At 38.3% G+C, this 27,196-nt stretch overlaps 2 protein-coding genes across 9 annotated transcripts in view; both read left to right on the top strand.

The window, feature by feature from the left end:
* The first annotated feature begins 5,913 nt into the window (after positions 1-5,913).
* adrb2b (adrenoceptor beta 2, surface b) lies at positions 5,914-9,691 on the top strand. Its single transcript, XM_058416433.1, has 2 exons — positions 5,914-6,213; positions 6,764-9,691. The coding sequence occupies exon 2, from the start codon at positions 6,770-6,772 to the stop codon at positions 7,931-7,933; it is 1,164 nt and encodes a 387-aa protein (XP_058272416.1). The 5' UTR covers positions 5,914-6,213; positions 6,764-6,769; the 3' UTR covers positions 7,934-9,691.
* Positions 9,692-23,036: 13,345 nt separating this feature from the next.
* Positions 23,037-27,196, top strand: part of LOC131368969 (actin-binding LIM protein 3-like) — a 59,024-nt gene continuing 54,864 nt past the window's right edge. For 4 of the 8 annotated variants that reach the window (XM_058415254.1, XM_058415249.1, XM_058415251.1 and 1 more), the window contains exon 1: positions 23,039-23,623. In XM_058415254.1, the coding sequence (XP_058271237.1) occupies positions 23,611-23,623 (13 nt within the window). In that variant the 5' untranslated portion in view covers positions 23,039-23,610. Of the gene's footprint in view, positions 23,624-27,196 lie in introns of all 8 variants that reach the window. The other 4 variants (XM_058415252.1, XM_058415248.1, XM_058415253.1 and 1 more) reach the window with 2 other exon arrangements.

Here is a 27,196-nt window from a genome sequence, read left to right as displayed (position 1 = left end):
TTTTGTCCTCTTTACCCATCAGTAAATTAAGCTAATGGAAAGCTAATAGAATGGAAGCTAACAGCAAGCCGCAGAACTGCCTTAAGCAGAAAAATATGACCCCTAATCATCTAGCAGCATGTCTTACAACATAGATGGTAAAGTTAAGGCTGTTTGTCTACATTGTAAGAAAAAGTTATCTTAGACCTCAACAACAACAAATCTTCAGGTGGGTTTCACCTACTGACTTACCACCACAACGAGGCAGCAGAAAGTCAGACAGAGGCACAGACGAGCGACACAACCTCGTATGACTGCATATTATTCGGTGATGTTGTATAGGGTGTTAATAAGATCCTGAAAAGTATGTTTGTATTGCAGTAGCTGTTCTGGAGGGGCTACTTCAGACCAAGGGAAAAAATGTTCTCAGTGTGAAACAATTAAACCCACAGCACTAGTTTCCTTCTCAGAGAAACACTTTGTCTGTGTGATAAACTGTAAAATATACTGTAATTTTGTTGTATACCACGAGCTTGCTAACTTGTTTATATGGAACTAACATGGAACAAAATTCAGTGTCTGAATTTTGGCCTTATTTCATAAGCTGATTATGATCTTTAAGATTTTCACAGAAAACATTAACTGTCATTGAATTTATATACATATAAATAATTTATTCCTGATCCAAGATTGGTGGGTTATAGTGATGAAGTTACATCATGATGATGTCACTCCTCTAGCTCTGAATTTTCACAGTGAACTATGGCCCATGGGATGCGTGCAAACTGTTATCTATTTTATATTTGAACTGAAGTTTAGCTGATGGACAAATCTGTGTCTTAATCAGCTCTGGGGTGTTTTCAAAACCGGATCCAGTGTGACTTTTGACCAGAATCAAACATATAACTGAAGATGGATGGATGGATGGATGGATGGATGGATGGATGGATCGATCGATGAATGAATGAATGAATGAATGAATGAATGGGGGATGTAGTAGCTTAGTGATGAAGGTGTTGGACTACTGATCAGAAGGTTGTGAATTTGAATCCCTCCACCAAGCTACCACTGCTGGGCCCCTGAGCAAGGCCCTTAACCCTCAACTGCTCAAAAATGAGATAAAAATGTAGTTTGCTCTGGATAAGGGCATCTGCCAAATGCTAGAAATGTAAATGAGTTAACTGCATTAAATTACCACCTCGTACCAGTCTATTAATAATGTAATAAAAAATACAGAAACGCAATAACAGTGGATGAGTGTAAGACCCTAACCAGTAAGCGGAAGCAAACAAAGCTCAGAAGTTATTTCCATTCATCTGCACCTTCACTATTTATCTGTTTACTTTCCATCACTCATGATCAGGTGCTTCTTGTGTCAGACTCATGGTGATAGTGTCATGAAATTAACGCTGAAAAGGAAACGGTTTCTTTCTCTGCCTTTTCCTTCCTTTCCTATAAATCTCTCTGATCCCCAGGTCAGTCCAGTGCAGCTTCAGCGTTTGGGTTTCTCTCCTGTTTTCCTCTGCGTCACGCCGAGCGACGCTTACGCTACAGGGACCATGAATGTTTTCTCTGATCAGCCTTTGATCAATTAAACAAAAGTTACAGGCACTTGACCCCTGCTGCGTACCGGACACTCATAAAGCACAGAGAAAGATTCACAAAATAAACAGCTAAATACATTCCAGTAAAAAACAAAACTTAACTTAACAAGCTAATTTACAAACCGAAAAAGCTAATTCATAAAGTGTAACTAGCTAACTAATTTAACGCAGCAATTTTCTAATTTAACTTGTAAATACGCAAAATGTTATTGGTTAACTAAATTAATAATTCAACTGACTAATTTACAATTTAAAATAGAGAGCAACTTTTACTAGCTTCTATGCAAAATGTAAAATTAAAGTAGCTAGCTACTTTAACAGGCTTATTTATAAATTTCACTAGCTAATTCATGAAATATAACCAGCTAACTAATTTATCTAGCTACATTTAAAAAAAAATTGAGATGAACTCAACTTCCTTCTTCAGTACAGTAAGTTTACACAAGGTACAGTAATGAAGTCTAAAGAATTTAAAGTATTTGCCAGACACAGTCACACAGCTCACACACATACACACTCACACACTCATACACACACATACAGCTTATACACTCACACAGCACACACACACACACATACACACACACACACAGAGCTTATACACACACACTCACACAGCTTATACACACACAGTCACATTTCTCACACACATACACACTCACACACACATACACACACATACAGCTTATACACTCACACAGCACACACACACACACATACACACACACACACAGAGCTTATACACACACACTCACACAGCTTATACACACACAGTCACATTGCTCACACACATACACACTCATACACACATACAGCTTATACACTCACACAGCACACACACACAGCTTATACACACACAGTCACATTGCTCACATACACACACACACAGAGTAGAAATTTAGCCTCCAGTCCACCTACTGGAATGTTTTTTGTGTAGGAGGAAACTGGAATAAAAAAAAAAACATTATGCAAACTCGGGAGATCATGTGACTCACCACACTATATTATTATTACGATTAGAAAATACTTCACAAGCCATTATTAATAAAAGTGAATAAAAGTGTAAATGTGAAAAGAGAAAATCGTTGCTCTTTCACATGATCATAATTATTAGCTAATTAATCTTTATGTTATGCACTAATGTTTATGTTATGCACTAATGTTATGCAGCTTTGCATATGGGGATTAGTGAAATGTCCACATAAGGTCAAAACTGCCAGATATTCTGCTTCTTGTGGGGAGATTTGGAACACACACACACACACACACTGGACTGTACTACTCATCTTTATTAATGGAACATTAATCAGCAAGTCACTTTGATAATGTGAAACTTTTATGTTCAGTTATTTTAGTCAGAAATTGTTGCTTCACAATTCATGTTAACATGCTCGTTGGAACAGGTTACTGTTACTGTTTCTATAGCAACAGACGCATCGCTGAATCATAGTGTGAGAAAGAAGTTTAGTCAAGACTTGATGGAAGGAGTCTCCAGTTCCGGCCAGTGTTCCGGACGGGACAGAAGAGTTTACAGGCCGCATTGTGTTTTATTCCTTAATTATTAAACAGCTGCAGCAACACTAGTGCATGCCAACATGAAGTTGAGTAAACAGATCTTTTTGTCTGATCTCTGATCTTCTCTGATCTTTCGTTTCCTCAGGAAGCTTCAGGCAGGCGCTGTAGATCCGCCCCCAGCCATGGCACAGGGTAAAGAAGGACACACATGGCATGCAAGGTAGAGATGAAGCTGTATGCCAGGCATCCTGTGGGAAGAAAAGCGTGTGGGTTGCTAATTTCCCTAACAGCTTTTTTAGCGTCCTCAGGAGGGCGGAGCCTCGCTGCATTCTGTAGTACATATAAAACACATTTATATATAAATAGTTCATACTTTTCTCTCTCTTGATAGATGGATATCACCAATGTGTCAAAACCACTTCCTCATTCGGGAACCCAGAGCAGTAGGAAAAAGATAATCAAAATCAAGAGGCATTTATGAGGCGTACGGTCAAGAAATTCGCACAGATGTTTTAGGGTGGAAAAAAAACCAAGATTGATTTAGATGAATCTCCATAAAAAGCCTGGAATATGCAGTGACAGCCCTGAGGAAGGAAGAGAGAGAGAAAGAAAAAGAGAGAGAGGGAGAGACTGATGAAAACCTGATTTTTGCAAAACAAAGTCAGCTACAGTTGGCTAACCGGTTGACTTGTGCAATGATGTGGCACCTTACCAGAAATTGATGTCTTATTTGAAGCAAACCAAACAAACAGAAAGTAGAGAACGTGAAGAGAATTTGAAACACAGCTTTTCCCAAAAATAGATCTCCATAGATAAGGAATATTAACACTAAACGCTTTATTTACAGAACATCGTCTACATGACTGCTGTTTCTTTGTGAACACGTACACTTCTCCATCCAGGCGCGAGGACCGCTTCACTCCGTTCTTCTTTTATGACAAAAAAAAATGTGCTCCTGAAAGTTGTCTTTCCTTTATATAAGGAGAATTTTGAGACACTGGAAAAAAAAAATTTCCCTATTAATTAGTAATCTTTATTTAGATCAATAGTGGGTCCCAGTGGATCCAGGATCTGTTTCTTTTTTCCCAGTGGAAAGTGATTCTATTTATTATCGAGCTGTTCGAGCTGTTGGGGTGATTAATGCCAAAGTGTTGGTGGAATGTTCTGGGATACAAACCTCCAGTAAATGTTATTGTACACGTTTAAACATCTAAGTAATATTTACATAGTCGGATTATGTTTAGAAAATCGGTCTGTACTGCACTGTAAAAAAAAATGATAGTAAATAGAGTTGGGGGTTATTGTACTGAATTTTATATAATTATACTCTGTTATATTCGGGTGAGGCTTTTATTCAAAGCGTCGTACAGTCGAGGCGGGATACACACCTGAGCAGGTGACAGCTAAAGGTGTTGCTCGAGGACCTTGAACTCACCAACTAGGGATTAGAAGCGTTACAGGAAATGAGAATGAGCTTTTATTTATTTATTTTTTCCTTAAATCAGCATGACTTCCTGTTCACATACACCACCAAAGCCACCAAAACATGCCTGTCCACAGCCAGCACCAAATCACTCTACACTCTTTAAAAGGAAGGGTTCCATAGGGGTTTCAGTTCCATGGAACTGAAAATGGTCCAATTTCTCATTTTATACACTGAACCCCACAATGGTTCTTTATTTAGAGTCAATTTTGAAGGCTGCAGTGAGGACGAGGATCTTTCAGTCTGAGGTCGATGGTTAAATTGAAACCCAGGATAAATTTATATTCACAAAAACTACATCACTGAGTTGGGAAAACTGAAAATTGTGTGTATGTTTTGCGAACAGCGAAACTCCTCCCCCTTACTAAAGAGATTCAATTATTTCAGTTTGAATGATTTCACACATTAGATATGTTTAAAATTCATAAACACGTCTCACAAAACATCTAGTAGAGATAAAACTCCAAAAGTAATGGCACCTGACGCAGTCTTTCAGTCATAGAAGCGTTTTAATAGAAAAGCTTCATCGGAAAATTCTAGTGGCCGAGTACAGAACCCCAGGGTTCTATATAGACCCTAAATTCTTTAAGAGTGTGCACAGTGGACGGATGCTCTGACAATAAATAAATAAATTTATTCATGTCAACTCTCATTTTCCTATAAGTGGATTTCATTTCATTCTAAACAGCTTCTAGCTAAAGTGTCAGAGCGAACCGGTGGTGCAAGAATGTAAAAAATAGTATATTGAAAAGTTATAGTGTATTTCCTGCTCTTAATCTTCTGATCTGTGGCTGAATGCAGCTAAGTCATCACTTTTTTCAATCAGCTGAAATGTAGCACTAGAATTAGCGCTCACACTTCACAAGTGAATTTCGAATGCAATGTTTTACTAAGATAAGATGTTTGCTAGCATAAATTTAGGCTCATGCAGAGTTTGTGTTGAGGAAACAAAATTGTAAAACAGCCACTGAAAGAAAGAAAGAAAGAAAGAAAGAAAGAAAGAAAGAAAGAAAGAAAGAAAGAAAGAAAGAAAGAAAGAAAGAAAGAAAGAAAGAACGATGCTATAATCATAGTGATCTGTGGATTTTTTTTACTTTTTTTAACACTTGAAGCATTGCTTATCAGCAAAAAGAGACTGAGAAGCCCTTATATAGACAATGTCCACTTGATTAGTCTCTGTCTTTGCTGTAGTCAGACAGAAAAGTAGTATCACTTGTTCTCTAAACCCAGTTATCTGGAGCGCTTGAGGAAATGCAGCTTCTGGTTGGCTGGTTGGTGTGTGAGGTCACCAGCTGCTATAAGGCTCTCAGTGTGTGTCAGAGGCACATTCAGTCATCGAGAACTCATGTGCTCAAATGCCGTGAGTGCTCTGAGAGAGAGAGAAAGAGAGAGAGAGAGAGAGAGAGAGAGAGAGAGAGAGAAAGAGTGAGAGTAAGAGGGGACGGAAGACAGAAAAGGAAAGTAGAAAGAGGAAGGACAGACAACCTGTTAAACATGCGATTGTTGAGCAGTTTGTCATGAGAACAAAACAAACATTCTCTGAGGGGAATATTTATTAGAACTTCAAGCTGTTTTATGGGTTCGAGAATTAACAGGAGCTTTTTAATTGAATGACTGCAAAGACCTTTTTAGGTGAGTACTGAAGACTTAGAATTCTTATCCTCATTTTTATGAATTTGTGCAAATAGTTGATAAGGATTTTGCTCTGATCTCTAATCTCTGAGCTCTGACATCTGATCTCGGCTCTCTGATCTTTGAGCTCTGATATCTGGCTGACATGGTCTGCAAGCTCCAGTAAACATGGCAACATGTCAGCAAATTCATTTTCATAAGGTGGTTTAAAATATTTGCGGTTGTGTTCAGAGAAATGTCAGTTTGGACATATTCTCGTGAAACTTTATCAGACGTGAAAACTTGGACCAGGATGTTCTGATGGAGAAGATAGCTGGCCTTAGTTTATGCAAATCAACAGCAGAGATCAGATATGCACAGACCTTTTTGACTGTTTTCAAAAGCAGACAGCACTCTAGCATGGTAGCACTTCAGAAGTCGCCACGTTTTTCACCTCATTTATGTTTATTCGCAAATGAAAAGTTGTGTGTTATAATTAAACCTGCCTTGTTTTGCTTTGACTTGATTTGATGTGGACTCACTTTCGGTCTTTCTCTATACCATTCTGTAGATTGTGATGGAGCTAAATATAAGTGACTGGAACACAACAAAAACACAAAACACAAACTCTACTGAGTACAGCGAAGGAGAGAAGGTGATCCTGGCCAGCGTAATAGGACTTTTGGTCCTGACTATCGTCTTTGGAAACGTTCTAGTTATTACTGCAGTCGGACGTTTCCAGCGTCTGCAGACCGTCACCAACTGCTTCATCAGCTCTCTGGCGTGTGCCGACCTTGTCATGGGGCTTCTTGTCGTGCCCTTTGGTGCTTGTGATATCCTCCTTGACAAGTGGTACTTTGGGAAATTTTTCTGCGAATTCTGGTTGTCGACAGACGTGCTGTGTGTAACAGCAAGCATCGAGACCTTGTGTGTCATAGCCCTGGACCGTTACATGGCGATCATGTGGCCGCTGCGCTACCAATCGCTGCTGACTAAGCGCCGGGCCTGTTGGGTGGTGCTGGCCGTGTGGGCAGTGGCTGCCCTCATATCTTTTCTGCCCATCCACATGGAATGGGGGAGGGACCCGAGCGTGACGCACTGCCTGGACAAACTTTACTGCTGTGAATTCAACATCAACAAAAGTTATGCATGGACCTCATCCATCATCTCCTTCTACATCCCACTCTTGATCATGATATTCGTCTACGGACGAGTCTACCTGGAAGCTCGGCGGCAGCTTCGAAACATCTACCGCACGGAAGGTCACATCCGGACGCAAAACCTGTGCGGGCAGGACGGGAACGAGGCGAGGAGCCGCAGGAGCAGGTTCGGCCTGAAAGACCACAAAGCCTTGAAGACGCTGGGGATAATCATGGGCATCTTCACACTCTGCTGGCTGCCGTTCTTCGTCCTCAATGTGATCATGGTGGAGCTGAATTCCAGCTCCATGTTGGTGGTCTATAAAGTCCTTAACTGGATAGGATACTCCAACTCGGCCTTCAACCCCTTGATCTACTGCAGGAGTCCTGAGTTCAGGTCTGCCTTCCAGGAAATCTTGCACATTAGAAGGCCTCAGTTTCTGTCTTCAACAGAAAAACCAGAATACATCTACAGCGAGCACACGGCGAAGCAGACATCTTTTGCAGACTGCGGAACGGTGGAGCTGAGGACTTGCCCACTGGCTGCCACTTCCTCCAACACCAATGGGAATTGTAACAGAACGCTGACCTCCATGATTTAGCTACTTATTGCGTGTAGAAATACAACAGAATACTCTTACCGTCCTTTGCTTCAAAACTTTCAATTCAAAACTTCCGACTCATTTGGCAAGTGAACAAACGGAATATGATACATGCAGCGCAACAGTCAGGACCTTTGCTCCAAACATGTTGTTCTAGTTTTACTAAAAACATAAACCATCTCCATGAACTTAAACATTTCTCTAAATATTTTAGGTACAAGGTAGGAGAAAACTTGACATTTGGAATGTGGCTTTATTTTCACAGCTATACATAAGCTACCTCATGACACCCTCTCTGGCACATGTCTTTACCATAACCACTTCCAGAAAAAGAAAAAGTAAAAAAAAAAAAAAAGAAGGAGCTCTGGAATCAGCGTGTATCGTCTTCTTACAGTAAATACTGGTTTTGGTTTAGATTCTAACAGACACTACACTATCGTCAAAAGGAGTGGAGCTGAACTGAGACCAGCACATTTATTTTTTTTATTATTATTATTATTATTATTGAAAGACTTGTTACATTCCATAAAAGCTAAGTGCGTGTTTTCAAACCAGGGACTTCTTTTTTTTTATGTTGCTGTAAACCCTTGTCTGAAGGCGGAGGAAATATGAGCTGCTGATGAGGAGCAACAGGTGGAGGTTGCTGGCTTCATGTGCTATAACCAGCTGCACTTGTGAAAAAAAAAAATGAATAGTAAAAGTGGCCAGTCTGTGTACTTCAACCTTCCCCTATTAACATTTCAGCTTGATCCCGTACAGCAATAAACAACAGTCTAATATACGAACCTATCACGTCTGTTTTAATGGATGTGGATGAGGATGTGAGCGAGGACGTAGAATGTGATGTCGTTGTCGATTACTTTCCAGAATAATTAACCAGATCATTTGTGTTTGAATGCTCGAGTGCACTTCACGCAAGACGGCTCAGCCCGAGGCTCTTGTAGCGCGTTAATCCTTTCAGATACACGTGCACAACAAAGCTTACCCTTTCTCTTAACGTCTGCTCTGCGTTCGTGTGCAATGTTTACAGACATTCTTGAGCGAACTGTCCAAAAGGACAAAAAAATATATCCTGATATGGTTCCAAATGTCACTTTGGATTAAAAACTTTGGTCTTTGTGTTTACAGGGTTAGCGAAGGGAATTTAGCGTAAAACCCGTTAAGATCTGGTTCTAATGCAGGAAGGTGCGCTGCTCTGGTTCTCTTGTCAAACATATTGTTGTAATCTGATTGTCCGAAACCAGCGTGGTTTTCTTGACTCGACCAGAGCTTCCTTCCTGTGGGTGTGTGTGCATGTGTGCACATGTGTGTTTATGATTAATCTGTTCGAATGTGCCGTTCAGCTTTTTCGGCATGTCGAGGTTCTATAGCACAAATAAACGGTACTGTATTTATGAGGCTCCAGGGAAAATGAAGTGTTTAAAGCATTAAGAAGGATTGCACACTGTATATAAAGTACACAGAGTTTGGAAATGTACATAATGTATGGAAATGTATGTGATTTTGTGCTATAGATGTTATATTACATATCAGAGAATGCTGTTTTGTGTCATTCCACCTGAAAATGCTCTTAATTCACAAAACTATACTTATTTCCACTGCACTGCAAAATGCTATGTCCAGCTCTGTGTGTGTGTGTGTGTGTGTGTGTGTGTTCGGTGTGTTTTGTTTTGTCTGCTTTTATTTTGTACGTCGAGCCACTTGTTTTAGCCAAATGTACAATGTGAAGAATTAAAATGTGGTTGTTTGTAAATCTGAGGTTGTGTTGTAGTGCTTAAAGACTCCTCATAAACCGAGGAGTTCTCTTTCCTCCATCTAGTGGTCACTTTGTGTAAACTAGTTAGTGTTAGTGCGCGTCTACTGTGTTTGGGTCTTAAAGTGGATTGAATTTATTTGTACTCATGCTTAAGATTCAGCAATAACAGCATGAGGCCATAAAGAAAAAGAGACTAAGAGAAACAAGGCTATAGGATATGAAATCTAGAATGTGTATGTAAATGTATAGATTTCCACGGGGAATAGAATTTGAATAGTCAAATCAAAACTCTCTAAAGAATCATTTACACTTTTATACAATCGCTTTTAAAGTAGGAGTCAGAATGCAATTCGTATACCTGATCCAGAGAAATCTGGCAGTTTGGGAGAGCTGTTGATTTATTTAAGGATGTAAAAATAACATCTGAAAAATGATTTCTATAATAAAGGTCAGCAGAATTAATGTGGGATCTATAGATGGTCAGGTTTATCTTCCAGTTGGCTATAAAGTAAAGTTTAATCCGCTGTTCATTAAAAACAAATGAAGAATGCACCGATTCCCCAAATATTTTTGTGCAAATGATGCCAAAATTTTCTTATTCCACATTCATAATATACAAAAACTACTAGTATTTGATGCCTGGCCATGAGACTCATCCTGTATGAACATCTCACTCCAGGTTTATTCCTCTATCGCTCCTGTATCTCTTCTCTGAAGGCTTTCCACTAGATCCTGGAGCGTACCGTATCTGTGGGGATGTGTGTTCATTCAGCTACAAGAGCATTAGTGAGATCAGACTCCACTTCCAGTTCATCCCAAAGGTGTTCAGTGGGGTTGAGTCAGAGTCAGGGCTCTGTGCAGGTCACTCCAGTTCTTCCACTTTCTCCAAACCATGTCTTCATGGAGCTGCTGCTTTGGGACAGGGTTTAGGACTCTTATGTTCCAATGAAGACATGGAGAAAGATGGACATTCTAGAAGGATCTGATGGTCAGGTGTCCACATCTGTACCTTTGGCCCTGTAGTGTACATCTACGTAGCATAATTTCATATTTATGAGTTCTTCAGATCTAGAGCAGGTAGCCAGACAGAAATATTTGCCCATACATCCTTACACTCTTGGTTTATTCCTTTAACAGTGTTTTGTTTGCTACTATTTTAAATTGATAGCACATGAACTCCATCTTTATAGCTCAAACAAAACTGCGAATTTCTCTCACAGGCAAATTTGTAAGTCAAGTGTCGACTGACCCTCACATGGGGTTGTGACCGCTAGTTTTTTAACCCCAGCTGCAAGGTTTTGTGATATCTCCTAAACACGGTCAGTCCCCTCTCTGAAAGTATTACTTGCTAATTACTTTGGAAACATCGTTCATTTATTCGTTTTCAGTAAACACTTTATCCTGGTCAGGGTCACAGGTCTGAGGTCAGTGGTCAAAGCGGATCCCGATCCCAGGATGGAATTTTACCCTTGATGAGATGTAAATTCATGACCATGAACACACACATTCACACCCAGGGACAACTTATCGTATCTAATCTACTGAGTGGATTATTTTGGAAAGAGGAAGAAAACCGGAGAACCAGGAAGAACATCAGGAGTAGGTGTATAGCTGTGAAGCATACATTTGATCAGCAGCACAGTCGCTTTGCATACAGAAATATTCACATCTTCCTCTACAGGTGAATTTCGAGTAACAGCACTCTCTGTTCTTTTATATGTACAAGGAAATGTCAGCGTTACGCCATACAAACATCCTAAAAACAAGGAACAAGAAATTCAGCTACTTCAATTTACCAAAGTTTCTTATTTGCATGTGTTTTAACAGCGTATTCTATTTGCATTCATAACATTCAAATGATTTGTGTAAACAAAAGGAACAATGTGTGATGTGCTGCGTTTGTTCCAAGCAGATGAGTAGAGCAGCACTGTCCAGATCGGAACAGTGGTTCATTCAGGTACAGCACTGTATTGCTATATTCAGCATGCTGACAATTAATCAGCCTGCAAAATTACAGCTGTGAATGAATGTACTTCATCCTCCTCCTCATTATAATAATAAATATTAGATGATTAATCACTGAATATTTACTAGTTGTGAGTAAATTTGTCACGTACAGACTGTAAATTTAATCTGAAGTATTGGGAATTTTCATGTCACAGAATTGGACATGTTTCCCTTCATCCATGTTTCTTTTTTCTTTCTTGCTTTCTCTTTTCTTTCTCGAAAATAACATTTATACAGTCTAACATGTATATTGGCCTTCTTTTTAAAAAAAAAAAAATTTCTGAAACTAATTCTGTTCATGTCAGCTGCCTTCTGGTTTATTCCACCAAACAGGAGCACAGAGTATGTGACAATTAAAAGGAAATTAAAATGATGACGTTCACGGAAAGATATGAGATGGCGACCTGCATCACGGCCCATCCTGCGCTTTGTCTATCAACGCGGAAAAGCAGGTTCGCATTTCGCTCCAACAATCCTTCCATCCTTCCACATACGGAAACAGATTTCATTTTCCATTTCATTTCTGCCAAACAGCCCCCTAATCATCAGACCCTAAAGTCTCAGCTTCTTTTCATTTTCTAATAAAAAATCTAAAACAAAGGCACGCATAGGAGGAGATCTGAGGAGAGAAAAAAGGTAAAGGATGGCGTGAAAGATGATACGTAAAGCTAACTCTTTTTCTCAGAGGCCAAAAAATAAATTGTAATTTATTCCTGTTTTGGCGGTTTTGCCCATGCTCAGTACTTGTGATGTCACAATCCATAGAAGTGGTTAATGGCTCATATGAAAGGAGGCACACGGGGCATTAAGAGGTTTTAAGAGTTTCGGCTTAAATGGTATCATATTACTGAGGCAGTTGTATTCGGTCTTTTATTATCAGTCAACATTTAGTTGTATCTCTGTACCTTTTTCCCATTCTCCAACCCCCACATTCATCTAAAGTCATGATACTCTATATACACTACCAGCCAAAAGTTTGGACACACCTTTTAATTCAATGTTTTTTGTTTAGGGATTTATTTTCTACATTCTAGAACAATACTGGAGATTTCAGAACTATGAAATAACACACATGGACTTAAGTAATCCATATGTAATGACAACAAAAAACAGTCAGTTGTTATTTTAAGACACGAAGGTCAGGTGATCTGGAATAGTTCTTGCAAGAACAGTATTGTCAAGTGCATTTGCAAAACCCATCAAGCACCATGATGAAACTGGCTCACATGAAGACCATCCCAGTAAAGCAAGACCAAAACTGACCTCTGCTGCAGAGGAGAAGTTCATTTAGAGTTACCAGCCTCAGAAATCACCAAGTAACAGCACCTCAGATTAGAGCCGTGATGAAGGCTTTACATCTTTAGCATCAGTATCAGACATATCTCAATATCAACTGTTCAGATGAGATTATTGTGTATTTTGGCCGCCTTCAGCATTGTTTTACAATGTAGAAAGAAATAAACATCAGGAAAGACCATGGAATTAGAAGGTGTGTCCAAACTTTTGACTGGTAGTGTACATCTGACTCATGTTAAACTCAGATTAATGGTGGTAAAACAATTCATTTCTTTAGCCGGATTGAAAATTTCCAGTATTGGAACAGTTAGAAATAGTTAAAACATTCGATCTAAGAATGCACACTGATATATCTGATAATCACATTTATCAACCTGAACTGTTTTATTTCAAGGAAATTGTCGTATGCTTGTCCTTTTTTTTCCAGAAAAAATATACAAACTAAAATTCAAGAAGTAGAAAAATAAAGCAACATCTAGTCTACTGTAGATGGGCTGTAAACATGCTTTGCTTTTTTCGAAGCATGAGAACAAATCCAAGTGAAATCAAACCCTGGTGTTTTTCTGACATATAATCTACACAATCCTCGATTCTCTGTATTTTGGGGAGTCTGTGTATTAGGCTGGCAAAAGTTCAAAGCAATCAAATAAAACCCTAAGAGCTTTTCTCCATCCTCCTGCATGCTGCGTCACACTTCTTTAAACAAACTCCTGCGTGTGTCTTAACGAAGTCTGGTACGCAAAGAACCGAATGCTGGAATCCAGGAATCCGACGTTACTGAGTGGAACGAACACGAGCGTCTACAGCTACAGCACTCATCTACAGCCACGTGTCAAACAAATCGGGGGATGATTTTATATTGTTTATGAATTCTGATCTTATCGTAATGGACGCATGAACTTTTCCAGTAATTTCCAGTCAAAATTAAATCTGTATGCCGCGTCAAAATGAATTTGACAGAATGGTCAATAACTGAAGACGTGACGAAGTTTACAGAATCCAGAATCAAAATAACTGGATGCTACAGTAACTGACTGGAATGAACTCCCTAGCCTCTAGGCTGACAAATTGTGTGTGTGTGTGTGTAGCTTGTCTAAAGTGAACAAGAACCAGGTACCTGCTGTCTGGTCTGTTATTCATTTTTGTTATGTTGGTTGCTGTTAGCCGTGAGCCAAAACTATTATTCAAACATGCGCTCATGCTTGACCTCCTGACCTTCTGTTTTAACGGGTGATTCCTCCCTCACCATGTTCGCGGTAAGGACCAGCATTTCTCTTTCCTGTGTCAGACTCAGTCTCGCTGTACTTTTTCCGTACGTTCGTCTGTTCTTTTGAAATCAGGAAGGAAGAATGCGGCACGGTGGCGTTTCTGTCTACGTCAAAAATACTTAACTGCTGAAACACTCTGTAAACTGAGCATCCTGATTTATCCTCTATTATTGTAATTATTATTTTAGCATTTGTTTTTTTTTGTTTTTTGCCACAGCAGAGAGGGATTCTCAAATCAGACGCATTCATTTTCTATTACAGCAGAAAGTTACAGCTGAAGTCATTTTAGGTTTATCATTTTCCTCACGCTGTCCATTACCGTTTCCATGGTAACAGCTCAATCACATACGTAAAGTATATTACAAATTATAGTAATGCAACGAACTCACCGTATAATCGTAATCTAATTAAAAAAATAAAAAAAAAAAAGCATACATGGTCATGGTCTCCTGTACAGAGACTAACAGTATGGAAGATGTTTGGAAGGAGTCTCCAGTTTCAGGCAGAGGAACCATGAAAGGTTGCCGTTTTTTGTCTTAATAACCTCAAGCAGGAGAATAAATGCTTCCAGCTGCTATAACATAAGTGATAACATTGGACCAATGTGAAAAAAATAGTTTATTATTTTGTTTTCTGATACTTAAGACGACGCTAACTTCTGAAACACTGACCAGTACATTCGACTAAATCAGTGTCCTGTCTTCATCGGATGAAATGCTTTTAGCGCTAGAGTTTCGAGCCGAATAAATCATTTCAGGCGAATTTAACTGTACTCAGTTTGCAGGCCTGCTTTTTACTGTACTCCTTAAATCTTTCTCGAGCTCTGAGTGATGCTCAGCTTATACACACACAAACACACAGTCTGTCATCTCAGATTCTTTAATTCCTCACATTCGTCTCTCTCAGATCATCCGTTCTTCCCGATTATTCAGTAAATACTTCATACTTCATAGTCAATGGTGATTAAAGTGAACAGTTTGATCATAAACATGAAGGTTGGAGGGTTAAAGACGCTTAAGCTTTATAGTTTATTCACGATCGTCTGGTATATTTTCTTTAGATGTTTGTAAAACTTCAAATTTCACATCATGGGATTTTTCCTAAAATTATTATTAATAGCATCTCTTCTATTAAAAAGTACATTGGCAACTAAAAACTTAGTTAGCTAATAGCAAATAGCTAGTAGTAACTTCTTCAAGTTGGAGCTATATTATATTTCAAAATGTAATTTATCTGTGACAACAAATTTCTTTAAATGATTTTAGTAAGTTAGAAAAAGGCTAAAACATAATACCTGAAATTAATTAAATTAAATTAAATTAAATTAAATTAAATTAAATTAAATTAAATTAAATTAAAATAAAATAAAATAAAATAAAATAAAATAAAATAAAATAAAATAAAATAAAATAAAATAAATTAAATTAAATTAAATTAAATTAAATTAAATTAAATTAAATTAAAAAATAGTTAAAAATGTTAACATTTAATTCCAAACATTTTAATTTTGATACCCAAAATTTCGCTTTTTAACAAAATATTTTGGATAATTATACTGTTGTACTGCTGCTTATTAAGGCAGCTAAAAAAACGTATTTATTAACAATTTATTTTTAAAATAAATAAATAAATACAAGCTATGTTTTTATTCCAGTCTGGTACTTTGGTGTTGTTGTTTTTTTCTTAATTTGTGTAAACATTTTGACATTCATAGGTGATTAATATAATAATAGTTTTGCTAATAACATTTTTTTTAAAAACAAAACACGGATATTATTAGCACTCTGTTTTGTTGCGTTCACATTTCCGTGTTTGTGAGAACACAAAAGAACTGAAGCAAACAGATGAAGAGTCGTGAAAGATGAAAACATTTATTTGTGTTAGTGTGCAGCTGCTCGGGTTCATTTATTTTATCCGGGAAACTAAGCACAGAGTCTGTAATCTAACTAGAAGAAGGAGAGAGCTTCCAGATCGCTCGGATGATCAGGATGAAGTTTGTCTTATTGCAATTTATTCAGTTAAATAGAGTAAAATCAGAGAAGGAGACCTGCAGCCTGTTCAACACTCTCTTTATCCTCGGGTGGGTTAAATGTGTGATTTTATTCTGCTTTTTAATTCTGTTCATGCTTTTATTTAATGTGTCAACATAAAGTTTTAACATAAAATAGCCTTCAGGTAATATTTTAGGAAACCTGTTCGTCTGTTATTCTTCGTGTATCTGGCTTCATAATGCATTACGTAATGATAACATGCTCGAATAAAAAGAAAAACAAATAAGTGAGTTAAATGTGTTCTTTACATTTTTTGGGTTTTTTTTTTTAACAAATATACACAGATCAGTACAGAGATAATTATGCCTAGTTATTTTACTAGTCTAGGGAATCTTTTTCTATGGATATGATTATGTTTTATTTACTTATTGATTTTTTTATTTATTTTTTTTTATTTAAAAAAACAACTCACACACATTATCATGTATTATGGATGCATTATGTTATAAAAAAAATAATAAAATAAATGAATGAATAAATATCATGAAAATAATTAAATGTGTAAAAAGAATTCACATGTGAGTATTAATGAATCACGTCAATATGAAATGTGTGTAAAGAATGTGAAAATTAATTCATCAGAATAAATAAATGAATCTTGTGTAAAATAAAATAAATAAAAGAAAAAAAAAACCACAACGTTTTTAATATTGAAGCAGTTCGAAAAATCAATAGTTTGCAAAATCATTTCCAATCATAAACAATGTAAAAGTTATTTCATTATTTTAATTTGTTTCATAAATATTTGCCTCCTTTGCTGTAAAAGCTTTAGGTTAGTTGTAGTGAATGTGAGCTGCAGGAGAAGCTGAAGAGACCCACAGAAGATGTTCACATGGGAACTATAGACAAGATACTCCACAAATCTGGGTTTAGGGGTTTTATTGAAAAATAAATAAATAAAATTCCACATCCACATCTCAGAAAATGTGCAGAAAAATCCTCTCAGGTCTGATGAGATTAGAATAAAGTTAGCTTGAAGTGCTACATTGTGCAGAATCCCAACAAACTGAGATAAGCCTCTTGCTGTGAAGCCTGGTGGTGGTGGTAGCATCATGACTTTTGATGCTTTTTATCAGTAGGGACTGGTTAAGTTTGAAGGAAAGACAAAAACAGGACAAGTCTGCAAGAGATTTCACTGTGCAACAAGGTGATAAGTTTTTTTTTTGAGCAAATAAATAAAATAAAATAAATAAAATAAAATAATAAATAAATAAGATGCAGATGTATGTAATGTGGCAAAGATGAAGAGGAGTGAATACTTATGCACAAGCTGTTCCTCTTTACAGTCCTTTATAAATGTTTTTTCAGAGGGTTCAGTTTGGAGCTAGACATTTCAATGGCTAACTGGTTTAGAAATGCATTATGGGAAAGTAAGATTGCAAACACTTTCAGTGTTTTTTAGATATTTTAGCTGCTGTGCTTGTGAGAATCTGCAGCGCTTCCTGAGAGGCTTTTATTCCGGTGTAAATCACAGAAACTCATCCGAAAAGGGTTTCGGCGATCTGTGAAGAAAATGATGTGTGATTCAGCAGACGACTCAGACACTTGGACACCTGGACCTCCTCATGTACATCCAGAGCACTTGGAGCACTTATTGAAAATGACTGCATTTTTCGTCCAATAGCCTTCGCTTCAAATTGTGGCTGTCGAGAGTGAAATGGGTTATTATGGAGAAAGGGGGAAAAAACACGTTGTTCTTTGTCTTCAGGAACGATCCAACATCAAGTAATGGAGAGCGTTTGTGGCAGGTCAAACCTGCCATGATGTGTGTGTGTGTGTGTGGTACCCTAGCTGATGTGCCAAGATCTTCACACGGCCAGCTAAAGATCCATAAATCCATCACTTCCATCCTGGTGCATTCATTCATCCTTCTCTACTGATCTCTCCTTTATCACGCACTGAAAGCAGAATTACGAACATCTTCAGATGCCAAGACGTGCCATGTGATTACTGACAAATGGCTCAGAGGTGTTTATTTTAATTTTTGTGCTGTTTTTAAATAAAACACTGCCTGTGGTCTTACACTGATGTGTAATCCATATTCTGAGCGATGGTTGGCTTGGGGAAGGAATCCAAAAATAACCAAAAATGTACCCAAGGTGTCGGGAATCTTGTATGATGAAATTCCCAGGCTACACTTCAACATACTGAAACATGAATTACACTGAAAACTGATCTAATCATGTCATTGATTTGAGTTTGAGACCTTGATTGACCTTGATTGAGACATTGATTGAGTTTGAGACCTTGCCAATAAACATGCGAGAACAGGTACGGTATGTACACCAGCGCACAACAATTTTTCACATACAGTCAAGAAAGCTATTAAAAGATTCCATGTTGTTCTTGTTGTTGTTTTCTCTTACCAGTGAGCTGCAGCCTGATTGGCTCAGATATATATATATATATATATATATATATATATATATATATTTAAAAACAAAACATGGCTCTATACAGTGCAGTAAACTGGCGCTAAACTAAGCAGGCAGTTTGGTATCTCTGGTTTAAAAAGTGTGTGAGCTTCATAATCCGAGCTTTTCATATTCTTTTCTTTTGCACGTGTGAAAAGAAAAGCCGCAGCAACGCCTGGTTGAATGGCGTCGATCCAGACAAAAGCAACATCGTGACAGATTTGACAATTGTAGCATGTGTAAGAGTCGAAGCAGACAGCAGAATGCTTTTAGCAAGTCACTGAGGAAAACGGATGAATAGGAAGAATGGAAAGAGATGGAGAAAAATCGCCTTTTTGATACAAACCTGTAAAAGATAGAAAGAAAGAAAGAAAGAAAGAAAGAAAGAAAAAGAGTTGAACAAAAAAATTAATAAACATCCAACATTAGCAGGATAGCTAATTTAATTTTGACTTGAAAAAAAAATCCATTTACTTTATTTTCAGTTGGAGAGCTAAATGAATTTTGGTTTTTAAAAAAAATCCATTTGCACTGCTTTTACTTGAGTATCAGTGAACAAATGAATGAATTTTCTTTAAACGTAAAATGTGTTAAAATTAAACAATAAACTCCATCATCCTGTATAACCTGCATGTAAAAAAAAAAAAAAAATCATTCACATCCACTACAAGTCAGAGCCGGGCTTTCTTTAATGATTTCTTTATAGGAGGTATTTGTTTATCATCTACCGGTTTTATTTTGCACAAAATCAAACACAGAGAGTGAAAGATGCTAATTGGTGGTCATTACATTCAATTACGCCTTCAATTATGCCTCCTACCCATAAAAACCTGGCTGATCACATTAGAGGTGAATAAATGTCTGTGACCAGGTTAGTTTATTTATTTATATTTTTTTTGGAGCAACGCTGCCATCATGTGGATATTATGTCTAATAAACTCAACAACATAAAATCGTATAATCTAGCAGCTCATTTTGAGCTTGATTAGACCTCGAGCCTTTGTGCAAGTGTGTTTCTTACAGCAGGTGTGTTTACTGAACAGCTTATATACACCAAACAGGCATAACATTATGAGCACCTGCCTAATATTGTGTTGGTCCCTCTTGTGCTGCCAAAACAGCTCTGACCCAATGAGGCATGGATCCCTGAAGGTGTGCTGTGGTATCGGGCACCAAGATGTTGTATAGCAGATCCTGTACGTTGCGAGGTGTGGCCTCCATGGATCGGACTTGTTTGTCCAGAATGTCCCACAGATGCTCGATTGGATTGAGATCTGGGGAATTTGGAGGACAAGTCCACATCTCAAACTGGTTGTTGTGATCATCAAACCATTCCTGAACCATTTTTGCTTCGTGGCACGGCGCATTATCCTGCTGAAAGAGGCCACAGCCATCAGGGAATACTGTTTCCATGAAAAGGTGTACATGGTCTGCAACAATGCTTAGGTAGGTGGTACATGTCAAAGTAATATCCACATGATGGCAGGACCAAGGATTCCCAGCAGAACATTGCCCAAACCATGACACTGCCTCTGCCGGCTTGCCTTCTTCCCATAGTGTATCCTGGTGCCATGTGTTCCCCAGGTAAGCGACACACGAAGCCGGCCATCCACGTGATGTAAAAGAAAACATGATTCATCAGACCAGGCCACCTTCTTCCATTGCTCCGTGGTCCAGTTCTGATGCTCACTGGCCCACTGTTGCCACTTATAGCATTGCACAGGGTTCAGCATGGGCACCCTGACTGCTCTGCAGCTATGCGGCTCCATATGCAACAAACTGTGATGCACTGTGCGTCCTGACAACTTTCTATCAGAATCAGCATTAACTTCTTCAGCAATTTGAGCAACAGTAGCTTGCCTTTTGGATTGTCTTTCACTCCTCAATGTGATCAATGATGCCACCTTGGCCACCCATGACTCTGTCGCCGGTTCACCACTGTTCCTTCCTTGGACCACTTTTAATAGATACTGACCACTGCAGACCGGGAACACCCCACAAGAGCTGCAGTTTTGGAGATGATCTGATCCAGTCATCTAGCCATCACAATTTGGCCCTTCTCAAACTCGCTCAAATCCTTACTCTTGTCCATTTTTCCTGCTTCTAACACATCAACTTTGAGGACAAAATGTTCACTTGCTGCCTAATATATCCCACCCACTAACAGGTGCCATGATAAGGAGATAATCAGTGTTATTCACTTCACCTGTTGGTGCTCATAATGTTATGCCTGATCAGTGTACTTGCAGTCTAGCTCAAAAATCACACAAACGACATGAAATGAAACTTGCTTTAAAAAAATACGCAGTGGAAAAGCGAGACACTTTTCTGCTTTTTCTCAACACCTTTCTGATGTGTTTCTTTACCTTTGTTCATGTCAAATGATGATAACTTTGCCTGGCCATCTCAGATGACACTTAAGCAAGCCTGATTAGTTGTGAAACCTACAACACAGACAACCCTGGCATTAACTGCCCTGGCTGCTGCTCCTCTTTCACTGAAAATATTCATGCTCACCTGAGCGCATTTTCATCAGTTCAAGCCGAATTCAGATTCCGAGTGTGTTTATACACGCACTCAATATTGCAATCTGACTCAAACACTTGTTTACATGTGCATTACATACAGTTAATTGTGTCTTCTCCAACAAAAGTTCTTTCCACCAGGCTTCATGTTTAAGATGCAAACTGCAAGACGTTAATAAATATATGCACCACTGCACTGCATGTCCACTCTTTCTTTCTTTTCTTATCTACAGCACATCTTTCAATCCGACTGCAATTTCATTCTGGACCGATTGATGACTGATCCGTCGGATTGCTAACAGATCATTGCATGTTGCATGTAATTGTGCTGATAGAGAGAGCATGGAGCAGCACGGTTCCTGCCCTAATGGGCTTCTATTTATTATCATTTGTTACAATTCCATATTTGACCACTAGGTGCAATAATAAGAGCATGCTGTTACATAGCTGATAAACTAAATTTATTTTTAATATTTATATAACACTTTTCACACATACTGTATCTTACCTTCACTATTCAGTGTATAACATAGGAGCAGTTTTATTCAGAACAGAAAATTCAATCCTACATTCCAACACCTTTCAGCTGAACTTTACCAGCTTTATGTGTGAATTCAAAACTCTCTAGTTGTCCAGAACACTCTACATGTGTTGCATTTTCCCTTCCGAGTGTTTATTCAGTACCGTTGAAGTGTTACTGCTTCCTTTCTGAAGTGGAGAATGCATTCGCATGAGTCCCAAACCACCACAAGATGTCAGCTTTGGTACCAGAAAAATTCACACCCTGTCACTCCTAAACTCCCAGAGACATAAGAATAAAAAAGAAACATTTCAGAGAGATGATGTAGATTTGATTTGTTTAAATCGTCATGCACAATACGAGTACATTTGACTCAAATAAACATGTTAGAAACGCCACAAAACAACTACGTAAAAGAAATTGATATAGTCACATACACTGTATATGAAATCTTTAAATCAGGGTTGGAGGAATGAACTCAATCTTAATTCATTTGGGGTCAGATTATTGAATGGTGTGTTAAATCAACAGTACATGTCATGATTCCATGCTGAAGGTGTTGATTTAACTCCTTGTTTCTGGTGCTAATTTAACACTTTAGACACTAATTCAGAGTGAAGACACCTTGCTGGTGGGAGAAGTTCAGAGGAGAATGTTCAGATAACTCAAATAAGCGCCCTTTCCAACTGTGGTGAGCAGAAAAGCATCTCAGAACACACAACATATTGGTGGATGGACTACAGCAGAGGAAGACCAGGTCAGGTTCCTCTCCAATCAACCAAAAACATGAACCTGGGCATGCAGTCTGCATAATGAAAAATAAAGACAGTGTGTGTTTCTAAAATACTCAAATCACCCCCATCTGGCACCAACAACTACAACATCTCCTTTTATTTTATTTTCTAATAATTGATATGGATTTCATTTCCTGAAACATCTAAGTGCATGGTTTTGTACATTGCTCTCCTGACACATGATTGGCTGATTGATTGCATGAGGTGTACAGGTGTTTCTAATAAAGTGACCGGTATGTGTTTGTGAATTTATTATATCTCTCAACACCTCAAACAGTTTAGTGTCAGAATGAAATTAATACTGAATACGTTATGTATTCTATGTTAAGAAGTTAGGTAATTATTATTATTATTATTATTATTATTATTATTATTATTATTATTATTATTATTATTATAGGGTCAGTCGTGTGAATAAACGTGTAATACCGGACAAATCCAGAGGGTGGAAGTTGTTCTCTGGTTCTATTAAGGCTTGGTGTAGGGCAGGTGAAGCTGAGAGGGGCAGAAAACATTCTTTGTTCATCTTTCCACACGTCTAAACACAGAGAAGTGTCGCTGCTTGAAAGCTCTTAAATGTAACTGAAGAAGCTCAGGAGTGTGTCACCATCATCACCACCACCACCATCATCATCCTCATCATCCTCATCACCACCACCACTATCACGGGACGGTGAGGACGGCAGTAAGCAACTCGAGGAGCTCGGAACTCCGTGTAGAAGAGATGCTGCGTGCTGTGAGCCGGACTCTGTGAACCGTGAACCGCTGCAGAACATCACCGAGCTGGCTGCTGTCCAATCCAACCGCCTGCTTAAGCGGTTTGTGCGCGAAGGCAACCGGAAACACCCATCCGCATCCTACTCAGGAGTCCGAGTCTGTCCGAGTGTGTCCGAGTCTGTCAGTGCACCTCAACCCGCAGCTGCTCCTGGGACCGAGAGGAGTTGGACATCAGAAGAACCCGTGTGTTAGGAGACGTGGAGCTCTTCTCTTTCTCTTCATTTAAACATCATGCTGGATTAGTGCTGGATGAGAAGACACTTTTCACCATGAGCACGAACGGTAAGAACGATTTCAGTCATAATAATAATAATAATAATAATAATAATAATAATAATAATAAAATATGTAATATATATATAATGTACATTAAAAAAATAACAATATAAAAATAATATAAAACAATAAAAATAATAAATAAATAAATAATATACACTAATAATAATTAAATAAAAAAAAATAATAATTGGTATTGCACTTCTCTGACAGCTTCATATTCACAATCTAATATTATTCAGTGTTTAATGTTCACGTACAGTGTTTCTCAGTGTTTAAGCTGATTATTTAATCAGGGTCTGACACGATTTCGATTTCTACAAGTTCACAAGGCAATGATTCGATATTTGTCATTCGATATCACTGAATCTGTTACGATATTATAAACATAAACAGTGTTTAACAGAGTCTGCTTTCATTTTAAGGACTATAGTTAAACTATTGTATTTGCACATTTTCACTGTTATCGATTCAGTTTTTTCATTGCCTTCGAAGTCAATGCAAAATCCAAACTACTGAAATACGATTACTGTTTATTTATGTCATTTTAATATGTGCCATTCGTCATATGTGGGATAAATTAGAATGACTATTTTCTGTCCTTAGCTCTGTGTTGTTCGTTTTGTAGCACCAGGGTCCTGGAGAAACGATGTCTCATTTCACTATGTACTGCGTCAGCTATGTGACTGAAATGACAATAAAAGCTTCTTGACTTGACTTGATTCGTTCATGGGTTCATTTAATAAAACAGATGACAGTTTAGTGATTATTTGACCCGCTGTAGGTGTTAACGAGCTCGTATTGGGTTTTCGACAAAGTGATATAACTGGGGCTGATTTTTTTGTTCTTGTTACATCTATTGATATATAAGATAAGATTATGGTGTGAACATATGATGACGTTGACTGACTAAATTATAATTACTCATCTGAGATTACTAGCAGATATCGGTATAGCTCTAACATTATTATTGTGTTGTGTAAAAAAAGGCCATTCCTAATGTGTGTCAACTCACGTGTCATTCCACACGTGTCGTGTAGTTACTGTAGGAAAAAACATCTATGATGATTACTTTTTAAAAGATTTAACCCCGATCTTGTGTAGACTATAAAAAGAAAACTGTTTGTCCAGGATTATTAGCATAGCCCCCCAGAACCCTGATCAGGATGAAGATCTGAGATATTATGCATTCTGAAATGCTTTTCTGTTCTACGTGGTTGTACAGACTTGTTTCTGCCTGGAGAACAAGATGGTTTTTGTATTTCGCACCATTCCGTGTTGTAGCTGCTGTACATGGAAGTTTCTTTAAAAAAGAAAAGCATTCTGAGGTTCGATGTGAAAATGATGAAACTTCTGAACTGTGTCTGCATGATTTTATGCATTGAGCTGTGATGTGATTGGATGCAGTGCACAGATACCTGATACGAGAAGAGATGGGATGTTATGTATCAAGAAGAAGAAAAAGCCTTTATTATTGTCACATATAAAGCACAGCACAGCATAATTCTTTCTTTCATATTTGGAAGTTGGGGTCAGGGTGTAGGGTCAGCCATGATACAGCACCCCATGGAGCAGAGAATGTTAAGGGCCATGCTCAGGAGCTCAACAGTAGCAGCTTAGCAGTGCTGGGGCTTGAACCTTAATCTTCTAATCAACTTTAACTACTTAAGCTACTGCATCTGGAGATATCACCAGAGTTCTAACTCAGTTCACGACTGGTGAATATCATACAAGACACTTGAGAAGTGTTGCTAAACTTCTGCACAGTTCTGTTCCAATACTAATCTAAGACTAAATTTATAGAATAGAAATCTTGGTTAGCCAGATGTGATGGAGCGTCACAAAGAATTTATTCAAACAGTACTTCCTGATTTTCCCATTTTTTGTTGTTTTTTAATGTAGTGTATGAGACAGATTGTAAACAGACGTCAGCCTGTGAACCAACACAATGTATGTGAAAAAATGTAAAAAATCTGTCAAAGGTTAAAGAGATTATATCATTTTATTCATCTGCAAGCTAAAGAAATCTCCAGCCTGGTTGGCCTCACTTGTCTGCTGTTTTTGCCTGAGATAAAGTTCCGAACTGTCCAAAACGCTTAAAAATTCCAAGTCATTAAAAGATTCTTTTTGAAGTTGAAGCTTTCAGCAGTTCTTCCGTTTCTCCTGTGGACCAGATGTGAGCGGGACTCTGATATTCCAGGCAGCAGTTTTTGTTGAGCATGTGTAGAATTTGTATCTCAAAATTGCTAACCTCTAATTAGGTGATTAATTAGCGAACCAGAAGGTATTATGCTTCTCCTACTTTCAGTAAACATGACATGGTAGAAATGATCATTTTCTTTCTAACTTCTAACTGGTGAAAACACCACACCGTGTCGGATCGGTGCTGGTTTTTAGTTCGACCTGGAGTTTCTCTGTCCGTTAGTCCAGTAGACAGGATGTCGGAGTCGATCGACGCGCTGCTTTAGGAGTGAACACATCTTTAGCCACAGGCCGCATTCTCCGTGTTGCTCCTTTCCTGTTCCACAGTGCCCCTTAAAACCAGATGTTCTCCAGGCACCACTGGAAGGCATAGCGTACTTTTCTGAGAGCATTTTCTTTTAACGCTCTTCAAACATCTTGATCTGATTAGCAGCTATCGCAGTAAACAGTCTATCTGAAATACAGAATTGATTTCAACGAGCTTGGAAGAAGAAGTACTGACGTTTGATGTGAATATCATCTGAAACGTGTGTCTGCGGGATTTTATGCATCATGTGGCATGTGGCAACAGCAGCATAAGGAATCAGATCACGCAGATTTCACACAGGTTTCAGTTCATCTTCACATCACGCATCAGAACGGAGATTGCGGTGACTCTGGCATGGCACGGTTGAGGAGTTGGCTCCGGACAGGAGGGTTTCGGAAATATCCGGAACATTTTCTTCTTTCTGAACAGTACTATATCATTGAGAAAGCTGGAACTGATAACTGTTAAGCTTGGAATACTCCCTCTCACACACTTTAAGCCATGAATGGGATGATAGTCATGATTTTGTTATGTTAGTGATGATGGATGGGCAGATAATACAGCTCTTCTTTCAGTTAAGTGCTGAGGTCACGGGGAAATACATGCACAGCTCTGTGAGCTTCAGTACAGATGCCTGTAATGCCTCGCATTCTCTCATTAAGCTGCACAAATTGCTGACAACGGGAATGTTGCAGGGGGTCTGCAAATACCTGCGTACTAGGATTTACATTTCGAAAAACCGAACGTTATATTGGGAATGCAAACATGACTAGTATTATATACTGTACTCAGCAGTGTGCATACTGTATGAACAACAGGAGGTTAAACACAGCTACAGAGCTGGCGGGCTGCCAGAGCATTCAAATCAGGAGATGAGGGAAAAAACCTGCTGAAAGATGGAATTTTATTATCAGCCAAGCAACCAAGGTTACTACAACCCACTGAGCAGACACGAGCAGCCGAGCAGCTACCGCCCCCGCGTATGGTTTTCTATTTACCCATATTTCATAATATGACTTGCTTTTAGATTCAAGACGAGGTTTGGAACTTTTTTTTACACTGTACGAATC

Source organism: Hemibagrus wyckioides, linkage group LG18 (genome assembly GCF_019097595.1).
Source record: "Hemibagrus wyckioides isolate EC202008001 linkage group LG18, SWU_Hwy_1.0, whole genome shotgun sequence".
NCBI lineage: Eukaryota > Metazoa > Chordata > Actinopteri > Siluriformes > Bagridae > Hemibagrus > Hemibagrus wyckioides.
The sequence above is the reverse complement of the archived record's forward strand: the minus strand, read 5'-3'. Positions and strand labels throughout refer to the sequence as shown.